Raw genomic sequence first — 11750 nt, forward strand, 5'->3', positions numbered from 1 at the left:
AGCCCTTCAGCTCATGGCTGTGGACCACGCCCTTCGACTGGTTAAACTTCTGGTGTCGCTCGGACACACAAGGAACACCACCGAAGGGTGAGATCGTCTCAAGTCCGGCCAGTTCTTTATCCGATGCGCACTTGATGAGGAGAGTACCAGAGGACAGTTTCTGGACATTCGTAGGAATGTATCCCAAAACCTGTCGTAGCATCTCCTGTTTTAAAAAGGTTGAGATCTGTGATCTTTTTCTGCGCATCGGTGCCGCGGATGGTCAAGTACAGCTGCCGCGGAAGGTCTCTGAGAGGGGGAGGGCAGAGGCAGCTGTAGAGGTCTTTTTCCGTTTGGGGTAGGTTTGCTCGGCTCGGCGGCCGCACCTGCTTCCGCGAGCGAGACTTTTTAATACCGTTGGGAGTTGGGGAAGTGGTTTTGTTTAATGAAGGTTCCATGTGAGTGTCTTTATTGGTTCCCCACCATGATCGAGCCCAACAAGGTGACACATTGCTCGGATGACCAGAGCTGTGCCAGGGCTACTCCGGAGCTATACTCTCCACGAGAGCGCACAAGACCCTCCCGTCAAGATTGCCCCAGGGCTTGAAGGAGTTTCAACTTCCAACCGATTGAGTGGCATGGGCCGTGCCACCCTCCCGTCTAAGAGGAAAACCTGGGCCAAAGAGGTGCGTTGGCGAGGGACAGTCCGTATACTAATCTCTCGCCAACCGCCAGGTACCCTGTTTCCCTCCACACGGGTCGCACCTCACGGTCAACAAGGCGCCCACTCTGTGGGATGGGTGACCTCTCTTTTTGCTGCACCTGAGGTCAGCAGTGGGAGAAAAGATGGAAGAAGAAAGAAAGGAGGAAGGAGAAAAAGAAGAAGCACCAAAGTCGGTGTCGCATCCGGATCCCACAGAGTTGGGATCCATGTGCGACACCTCGCCTTTGAAGGGGTTAAACCTCCTGCAGACGAAGCAGTGGGTCTATTTATATCCCTCCGACTCACTGGGGGTAGAACCTATCATAAATAAGTTCATGCTTACATGCTTTTTTATAATATTCTATACCTATTCCAGAACCAGGAGTTCAGAACTTAAGTTTTACTTCTAGTCGAATTTTCAATTTTCAGCTATTTTTTAAATGAAATCTAATTGAGATTGAAGCATCACCCTAATGTGTTTGTTAATACTCTGATGGAGCGTCATTCCCAGTAGAAGAGATCTGAAGTGAAGGGTCTTGTGCGCCCTTGACATAAACAGCATTGAAAACAAGTACGTTTTAATTACGTTCAAGCCTAATCGCTTCCATGTTTTAAATGACCCATACCATTAGATCTAATCATTTGTAACTGTTCCACTGCTGAGCGGCATGCATCCCTCTGCATTTTGATTTTCCGTAAAAAAGAGGGTCGTTTGTTAGTAGTTCAACTGTGGTAAAGTGTTAAAATAAAGCTGTTGCACCTTTGGAGTGTGTTTATTTTTATTCCTAAAAGTAGTAAGTACTTGTAAGTAAGAGAATTAAACTGAGATTTGGCAATAAAACTGTCGTATCTGGAGTTGTGATGCCCCTGTCATTTGAAATTTGGAATCCAAAAAGTCGTAAGTGAAGATACGACACTTAGTCTTCAACATCTGACTGTCGTAACTGGTGTTAATACAGTTTGCTTGCAAGTTTCGATTTGCAGTTTATCGTTACTCATCATTACAGGAAAAGTGGCATAGGCAGCCCCCAAGCTCATTAGACGTACGAGTGTGGACTGTACTGTGATGCTCACATGCAAAAAATGAAACCGGTATCTCTAACCGTTTGGAAATAAAACAGTTTTTTTCGTCTCCTGAAAAGTAGCAAATTTTAGATGCGACTTTTTGGAATGATACCCTCGATATATATATATATTAAGCCTCTTGTCGACATGCTGCCTCTGTCTCCTCCTTTACAGTCCTCTGTTCCTCTTTCCTTGAAGGTCCATTGTCCTTATTACGTCATGTGACTTATTTCTGTGTTGAAATATCTGTCCCCGTGGTTGAATGCACCCCGCATAATTTAGCAAAATTTGATCAAATTTTAGCATAATTTCTTATTATTTTCCTGCATCATTCCTTGGTAAAATTAACGGAATCGCATAATTTCACATTTTTGGGCTCAGTTTGCATGATTTCAAAATTTTTCTTGCTGTAAAGAAATAAAAACTCAACTTATTTTTTTCAACGTTTTAAGTTTTTTTGCAAGCTGATTTCTTTTTAACCTTGCCTATTACGGAAGCGTAAAAAATGATTGGTATTGTATTGAAGTTTTTTTGTGTTATGCTAGCTCGAGTATTGTTTGCTTTGTTTGTTGAAACTTTTTGTTGAGCGGTATTTCAGCTCTACAGAAGTGGGTTCTTTTTTTGCTGCATTCTTGTAGGCTTCGATTTGTTACCATCACTTTGATTTTCCAGTCCACAAAATGAATGACTCTTCAAGAGGAGAGATTGTTTAAATGGTTCTAAAAAAGCAAACAAAACAACCTTTGATTTTCCGTCTTCTTTTCAATGTGCTCTAGAATCTTTGTATTAACATGTTTGTGTTTTAGGTAGAGATAACATTATTTCTATTCAAACTCTTTTAAAATTGTAATTAATGCTTATATTCTGTATTTCAAGGTTTGCCCATTATGAACTAAAACAATTTTGGTAAGGAAAGGTATTTTTCATTGATGGTGTGTAATGGTGTTTAGTTTTGTTTTGGTTTTCTGTTTTGTTTTAATTAGAATAAAGTAAAAAGCACAAGAATGGATATAAAGCCTTGCTTAATTCTATGTGTACAGAACTGGGTCTTGGGCAAACTACCGCTCGGTTGTAAGCAATATTTGCATATATATACTGTGTATGTAACTTGATTATGTAAATGCTAGAGCTTTGAAGTATTCGTCATTACCATGAACAGTTTTAAGAATTTACATAAGTTCCTTTATTTTGTCATTATTGTTTGTGTTATGCTAAAATCATTGCATAAGTGATAACTTTTTCTTTCGTTTATATGTTTCATGGATGCTCTGGTGTTGTTTGCTTCTTCTTTCCTGTCAAATGTATTTCGTATTTATCTCTCCTCTTTCTTTTTTGTGTTTGTTACTCCCTTGTAACACCTCAAATCTTGACCACTTATATGACTTTATTGTGTTGCAAGTGGCGTAAAACTCTTATGAAGATGGCGGTCCACCCACCCGGGTTTGTCGTGTTGGGGCAGTTTCCTATATGTTTTAAGCTAGTCAGTAGGTGGTTGATGGGTGGTCTGGTGTGGTTTGTCCTTTCTGTTTTTTTATCGTCCTCATCTCTCCTCCTTGGCCTTGTTCTTTGTGTCCGTTACTCTCTTGCAGCACCTCTAATCTTTGGCACTTGAATGACCTTATTTTGTTCTGAGTGGCCGTAAAACTCTTACTTAAACAAATAAGATAGTGAAATCGAAGATATGAGGCAAACGTCCTATTGTATTTATGTATGTTGCTTGTTTCTTTCTAATTTCTTTTAATGACAAACATTTTGTAGCTATAACTCTGTGTTGTTGAAATATTGGTACCCTGTATGTCTAAAAATGAACAATGTTTTCCTTACTTACATGGAAGAGATAATATACTAATGTAGACGTAGAACACAAGATGCTCTGTGACATAACATGACTGGGTGAGTGAAAACTTAAGGCAATCCTGATGTGGACAGACAGGGAAACACTTTTTCAAGACTTTTCTTTGCTGTATTCTTTGCAGTTTTATACCCTTACTACCGAGAAGAAAGTTCAAAAGTATTATTCCGATGTCTAGTTTTCTCTTGTAAATTTGAGTACCAAGTGTTTCTCTCCTAAATACTGAGGATATTTTAAAAGTCATTCTCATCCCTGGATAGGTCTATAGTCTAAGTGAGTAGTTTTACGATCGTATTCCCTTTATTAAGGCCACTTTCTGAATATGTTATTACACTGCGACACTTTTGTCATTTAGTAAAGCACTTACGTTTGGAGAAATGTTTTGTAATGAACCAGGATGCTTTGCTTCTTTTTCATCACAATTTAGTCTTTCGTATGGTCAGTTAATTCAGAATTATTTCCCTCCCTTTAGTAGTTTAAAATCAAGTTTTAGGCCTTGATGTGTGTATTCACTGTCTGAAAGCCGCCCTGTCTTTAGATTGACTTGAGCGTCTGTTTCTCTCCATGTCTAACCTGTCTTAGGACTATTTTATTTAAACAAAGAAATGTTTTGAAACATGAACAAAGCATCAATCAACTTGCCATGCCATCGACAGAGCTACAATTTAACGAGACGTGTAGGCTGAACGATGAATGTGCAGAAAATCTTCAGTGTGATAATGAAACTGGCACATGTTTGTGCCTCCCCTCCCTGTACTATAACGGGAGCTCCTGTGTAGAAAGTAAGTGTCATCTCTTCTCTCAGAGCTTCAGAGAGACCCGCGCTTATTCCAGTCTGGGTCCTCTCCTGCTCCCCTGTGTGAACATTGGCACAGCTACAGCATTCCACAACCCTTACCCTTATATTAAGTTATTATATCGCTCTCCTTTATTGGTGAAGACTAAAGACTTGTCCTTGTTGTTATCAAAGAAATCTTGCAAGTTTTCGGAGAGTCGGTACCCACTATCTTGACCTGTTGTATGGATAGAGTCTGTGTTTTGTTTGTGAAAAGTTAGTAGTTCTGTGTAAGTCCAACAGAAAGACAATCGAAGCCGGAAAGTATGAATAGTAAACAAAATATGGAAAATCTAGGGACTAGATGATAAGTAATGGGTTCTATTTAATGTTGATACAGTTTCATTATTGTTTTCGCTGTGAAACAGTCCGTGCCGGCTTTAAGCACGCCGGCTTAAAGCACGTTTCGGACTCAAGCACGCTAAACGGCTCTTACCGAATTTTTGCTATATAAATTACACGCCTTTAAGCACGGTAACTTTGGCTTCAAGCACGCTTCATTTACAAGACAGTCAATATTTTCATGAAGACCCATCGATGTTCGAACACAGTCTACACCGCAGCAGTGGAGTGTGTCAAGAGAAACACAAAGAACGCAAGTGATGGACACACACACTCACACGGGCGGAGAGGAAGGCAGATGCACACAGCCGCGCGCGCGGACATAGGATCTAGCCTGGGCCTAGGGCAAAGCTACATGACACACAACCAAAAAAAAATACAAAGAGAGTCGGGGAGACGAGAAAGGGAGGCTGGCTGCGATTTCACCTTTGGCCCTCGCTATCCATTAATCCTGATTGATTGTGTATCACGCGCGAGGTGGGATGAAGGCGGTGGTATGAGTGGCACAGCGGGCAGTGGTACACACAGGCAGTGTGTAGGCCTAGTGTTCTGTATCGTGACTGGCTGTCTAAATTAAGTTTTCATTTTCCATTCGACCACAAAACAAAAACAAACAAGGGAACAATAACTACCATGGCGGGTGTCTAAATAACAGTGCACACTTTTGCGGGACTGCTATAGGCCTACTTACAAAGGGAAATAGCACGGGAAATTTTCTACATAAAAATCTCAGGATTATGTCTACTTCGCACTCAAGCACGCTTCGGCTTTAAGCCCGCTTTAGCTTTCTCCCGACGACCGTGCTTAAAGCCGGCATGGACTGTATAACATTTGACCTCCAGCAAACACATGATACATACATGTATGCATAAGACAAGTTAATAACTTTAGTATTTCCATCCATGCTCCTTTGTAGATGCTTGGCTTAGCTCCCCACTGACCAGCCTTTTGGGCTTTTGTCCAACTGTTGACTGATACTTCAGAGAAGTTGACATCCTGTAGTTTTAGGAATGTAATGTTCAAAACAAGAGTCGTGCATGATCTACTGCTTATTCATCAATGCATTTTTAATGAACAGCTTTATATTTTTCGTACTTACTCCCAGTTACCCTGTCAGCTGTAAAAAAAAAATTTGATTAATTCTATTTACTAACCTGTGTAGCCTGTGAATAAATACAACTTCTGGTATTTCTTGGAATTACAGATTTCGATCTATGTTGAAAATGAAACTGAAACCCAGTGTAGTTTATGTGTTTTTTGAACACATTTTTTACCCTGTGATTTTGTTGCACACTTTCACAAACTGTTTTTTGGTTCCCCAAAAAGACTATCAGTAGGTTTTTAAAACATACACCCCCAGTGTTATTTACTTTTATTTGTTTTGTGTTGCCAAATGCTATCCTTCCATCTCGCAGGTGTTTTTTCTTAAACTGTTTTGTCTTCTTCTTCTTCTTCTTCTTCTTCTTCTTCTTCTTCTTCTTCTTCTTCTTCTTATTATTATTATTATCATCATCATCATTATCATCATTGTTATTAGAGGTCTGTTTGCTTTTATCACTTTCATTTTACATCCCCATAAAGTTAATAACTCAATAGGTCTTTAAGGGAAAGGGGTGTGTATGAGACATGAAATGTAAGGGAAGATTTGGAAATGATGTACATGTATCACTAATATTATCTCTATTGTTTGCACATTGCTGCTGTATGTAACACCCTGTACTTGATAAAGATTACAACACTGACATTTGATTTCATTGTTCCTTGTAGATTCTCAAAATTTGAAGAAAAAAAGAATTTTATTTCCCTTGAAATCTTGTAAGGATTTTTTTTCTTGGTGGCTTTAACCTAGTATGATACGCATGAGCTAATTGTGTGTGTGTGGTCTTTATAGTACCGCCTGTTTGGGGATTAAACCTCCCCCCCCTTTCCCCCATTTCTTTTTTGTGCTGATGTGGAAAATTCTCTCCCACCCACCCCCACCCGTTCCTTTACACTTCTCTTGAACCGTATCTTACTCCTCATGTTCTCCTACATCTCCCCTCCCCCATCCTCTCCCTCCCTCCCTCCTCTCTCCCCCAAGCCTGTTCAGTGGTCCTGTTGTGTCTCCTTCTAATCCATCATAATTCCTGTCCTCTTTGTGCCTGTTAGGAATTTAAAGCATACTGCGCAATACGACCAAAATGACTGATCTTTCTCATAGACTTGCGTTTTTTGAGGTCGTGATGTCTGGTCCTGCTCCAGCCGCACCAATTGTCAGATGACCTATTTTGGCTTAAATTATACAAGACGTGTTTAGTTGATCCTACAGTATGTTGTGTTTTATGGATTTGAAAGGTACAAGTTTGGAAAAAAAAGACACAATTTACTTTATACATTGCTTAGCTCTGTATGTTTTTGCACTATGGCGTCTTACTCTCAGGATTAGCCATCCCATCTTACTGTCTGGATTAGCCATCCCATCTTTCTGTCAGATTAGCCATCTCATCTTACTGTCAGAATTAACTATCGCATCTTACTGTCAGGATTAACCATCTCATCTTACTTTCTGTCTGGATTAACTATCCCATCTTACTTTCTGTCAGGATTAACTATCCCATCTTACTTTCTGTCAGGATTAAAACCTTCACATCTTACTTTCTGTCAGGATTAAGTATCCCATCTTACTTTCTGTCAGGATTAACCATCCCACCCTACTCTCAGAAATGAAAGAAGCGATAACAAAGAAGATCTGGGTATGTCTTTGTATGGACGTGTGCCCAGTTGTTAAAAATGTGCATGTGTCACATGGTTTGTTTGTCGACGAGATTTTGTTTTTCATGTTTATCTTATTTCTGTCCGTCGCAGGACGTATTTGTGTTAAACTATGTAGCCAATATAGTGATGAAGGACCTTTTTCTCTCTACTGCAGGTTGATTCCATGTTTTGTAATTGTCATTTTCTACTCCTACCCACGTAGAATATGTTTTACCAAAGTCATTTTTTGTTCTTACATTCCTATGTTTTTATTTGTTCAGAAATTGTGTCCAAAGATCAAGAAATGTACTCAGTAGCAGGGCTGAAAGAATCCTTCAAGCCGTTTTACATACTCCAGAGCCGTAAACTCTAAAGTGTCTTACATTTCAGATTTATTTTTCCAGCTGGTAGAGGCTTCTGTATGAGGCAAATTATTTAATGTGCTAACTGTTAAAATATTGTTACGTCATGTTTTTAGCTATCTGCCACCTAATTATGCCATACTTTAAATCACGTTTGTACTTTTGTTCCCCTGCTGTTTTTACCTTTTCACTTTTCACAACTCAATACACAACTGATGCGGTTATCCACAGAGGGTCAGTACAGTGACTCATATGATCCGAGCACGACTGACCAGTGTGCACATGGTCTTGAGTGCTCAGTTATCGACTCAGTTTGTGAATGCCCCATTATTGAGTATGTACTATAATGGGAGCCAGTGTCTTCTGAGTGAGTTTGCACAGCCCAGTAACGTGGTCCCTGTCTAGTCAGCTACTAACCGGCACTGTGGATTGAAGAGATTTAAAAAAAATTGTTGTATTTTAAAGAACCCGTCAACTAATCATTTTTATATACAGTGGAGTCTGCTTAAACTGAAACCAACAGTATGGCTGGATTTTCTTCGGTTTAGCCAAATTTTCAGTTCAGTGAAGTTGCTTAATTACGAGAAAAAATAAACAGAGGATTTATTTTCTTTCTGTAAAGTTTTAGCTGTTTTTGAGTTAAGCATGTTCAGTTTAAGCGGACTTCATTGTATCTGTATTGTATGGCTGGTTATATAACAACAATTATTGACTAATGCAAATCCCATAGCAATAAATCTAACACGTAATGTAAATCTTGATTCAATACCTTTACGACTCGATACACTTTGAAGAAGTTTTCTGTATTCTGTGGTACGTACATACATGCAGATCTAGATGCTAACAAAATGTGTCTTATCGCTTGGTAACTGAAGGTCCAATGAGATTTATAGTGTGGATATTTAAGGATGTGCGTTTTCAAGATTTTTCCCCCTTGAATGCAGACTTTGCTTTTGGTAATGGCAACGAAAACAGTGATAACCTTTGTTTCCTGTTCCTGATTATTCTCAGTTACTCACAAGTGCCAAATGTTTCAACCCTGAGTAACTGATAAAACGTTTTAAAAAGTAAGCACCTTACTAGATATCAAAACAGATCAATGTCATTTTAACAGTGGCGCCCGCACTGTGGGGAATTGTTGTTAAGGTTTTGTTGGCGCAAAGCTTTTCCTTTGGCCAATAGATGGGTATGAAGAAGGTGCTCTATTGTAGAGAACGTATAGAGAAAATTGTCACATCTTCTTCAGAGAGTCTGTGGTGTAACGGTTTGGCACTTACCAGACACATGCAGGAGACCCGAGTGATTTCTTAGTGGGGAGAAATTTATATCGAGTATCTTGATATCTCGCTCGGTCTTTTTGCTGGGATGTTCTATCCTTCCCAGCCCGGGTTGGACCTGACAGGCAGGGTCAGATGTCTGCCTCCTAATTGATCTAACTTGTGTCGATGGGTGTGTAAAAAAAACGCGAACATTAAAAAATAAACAGCAGAGAGTTTCTGGTAAATAAGTGGCACCATTGGAGAATGGGAGAAGTATGGGAAAGGTTGGGGAAAGCAGAGTTGCACGCCATGTTAACAGGACTGAAGACTTTTTTTTTGTCTTACGGGCTATTCAGATTGGGGGGAGGGGGGGAGGAGAGAAACTAAAGTACAAACGTTAAAAATACTTCAGTGAGAGAAGTGCACATCCCTAGATATGGCCAAGTGCTCTAACTTTCCTCTGATTGGTTCTCCAATCCTCTATGTTGTCATCTTTATTCTCCTTTTTGTAGACCTAATCATTATTTTATTTGTGTATACCGACAAAATGAATGATAGTGTACAATAGTTTGTTTACTGACCCTAGCAGTAGAGGGGATGGCTTTTATTCTTTAATGTCTCTTTTTAAAATAATGTTTGTTCATTTATCCTCTCTCTCTCTCTCTCTCTCTCTCTCTCTCTCTCTCTCTCTCTCTCTGTGTGTGTGTGTGTGTGTGTGTGTATGTGTAGTGTGTGTGTGTATTTGTGTGTGTGTGTGTGTATGTGTGTGTGTGTGTGAGTGTGTAGTGTGTGTGTGTGTATTTGTGTGTGTGTGTGTGTGTGTGTGTGTGTGTGAGAGAGAGAGAGAGAGAGAGAGAGAGAGAGAGAGAGAGAGAGAGAGAGAGAGAGAGAGAGAGAGAATCCTTTCGGTATACAAGAATTTCCCTCCCCCCTTTAAAAAAAATCTCTTCTTTTCCTTTCTCCAAGCCATTTCATTGCCATCCTGTTTGAGCCTACGTCTACTTCTGAGCTGTCACCTTAATGCCCCCTCCTCCCCCACCTACCCCTTACCTTTGCCTTCACATTTCTTTTTTGTGATGTCTCCAAATGATTTACCATTGGACTGTCATGTCAGACTCTCGAGCTACATTCCTGATCCTGAACGTTAACTCTTATCTCTTTTTGTCTTGTTTGTTTGTCTTGTTTTGTTTTCTCTTGTCTTGGTTCTTGCCCTAACTGTATGTTGTGAGAAAGTATACAAGGAGACAGGTTGATACAGATGTTCACTTAAAAACTGACTCTCACAGTTACTGTCAATTGAAGCTCCTTGCTTGTAATTCTCTTCGCAAAAATCATCAACAAAATCTTCTCTATCTTATCTCTTATGTCATCTTTAAACAACACATTATATTATTATATATTTCTTTTCGTCTCTTGTCAACATGTTGTCTCTCGTTCCTCCTTGCTAGTACTTTCTTCCTCTTTTCTTGAAGGTTCTGATCTTCCTGAATCTGACACACCCCTCCCTTCTTGAACTTCCTTGTGTGGCATTTCTTTTTTTTTTCCTTTTTTTTTAAACTGACATCTGTGCTGACGTTTGCCTGAATTCTTTTCTTCCAATTGTGCTGTGGGACATTACCCAAATGTCAATTGACTTAAGATGCCTTCAACAGAAATCCAATTTAATGAGACTTGTACGGAGAATGCTGTATGCACCGAGAACCTTCAATGTGATGACCTCACAAGCAAGTGTTTATGCAATTCTTCACTGTACTATAATGACAGTCTGTGTGTGGAAAGTAAGTGTCATCTGTCTCCTTTCCAAACCTCAGAGGAACATGCTCTTGGCTGGGGTCTTCGCTTTTTCCCAGATTACATTGTTACAGCTTCCACTTGCTTCTCTAGCGACCTAAATGGTGTCAATGGTTGTGTAAAAACAGCTACATTAAATGTTTTAAATCACCCACTACTTCCCCATCTTTCCCATTCTCCCTGCTCAAAACATGAATGTTTATCCTCCTTCCTAAACTTGACAAAAAGTTTTCAGTTTATCTGATTTTGTTGACTGCCAGATGTAGACATCGAATATAGTACCCTTCTTTTAAGCTGATGAGTTTTTACTCGGAAACTGTTGTTGTTTTATGGCTGAATTTATTTTACTAAAGAAGTGGACGGAGCAGAGGAATGTTTTCTAAAACAGGAGAATGCCAGAGACAATGAAATTGTATAAATATGTGCGTGCCTGTGTTTCTGTTTCTGTTTCTGTTTGTTATATATATATGTGTGTGTGTGTGTGTGTGTGTGTGTGTGTGTGTGTGTGTGTGTGTGTGTGTGTATGTGTGTGTGTGTTTATGTGTATGTGTGTGTGTGTGTATGTGTGTATGTATATGTGTGTGTGTGTGTGTGTGTGTGTATGTGTGTGTACATGCATATTAATGTGACTGTTTAGCCGAGTCTCTCTCACGACAAAGGTCACTTGTTTTCTCGCTTTGACCTTCCCTCTGTGGCTTTGTTTGGTGACTTGGTTCTATGACTTTGCTTAGTTCACCACTATAACTGGCTTTATCCACGCTTTTCTGTTTTTTGTACTGTTTATTCTTTAAGAAGTATTCTATACTTGTTCCGTTTATTTCATGGGTGG

General features: G+C 39.6%; 1 protein-coding gene across 1 annotated transcript in view; it reads left to right on the forward strand.

Annotated features, from left to right (window-relative positions):
• The window catches only part of LOC101850813, a gene marked incomplete in the record, with an annotated part of 50482 nt that overhangs the window by 5364 nt on the left and 33368 nt on the right, over positions 1 to 11750 (forward strand). The window contains 2 exon segments of the mRNA XM_035970492.1: positions 4256 to 4381; positions 10783 to 10908. Coding sequence (XP_035826385.1) covers positions 4256 to 4381; positions 10783 to 10908 — 252 coding nt within the window.

This window comes from Aplysia californica, unplaced genomic scaffold, assembly GCF_000002075.1.
Source record: "Aplysia californica isolate F4 #8 unplaced genomic scaffold, AplCal3.0 scaffold00273, whole genome shotgun sequence".
NCBI lineage: Eukaryota > Metazoa > Mollusca > Gastropoda > Aplysiida > Aplysiidae > Aplysia > Aplysia californica.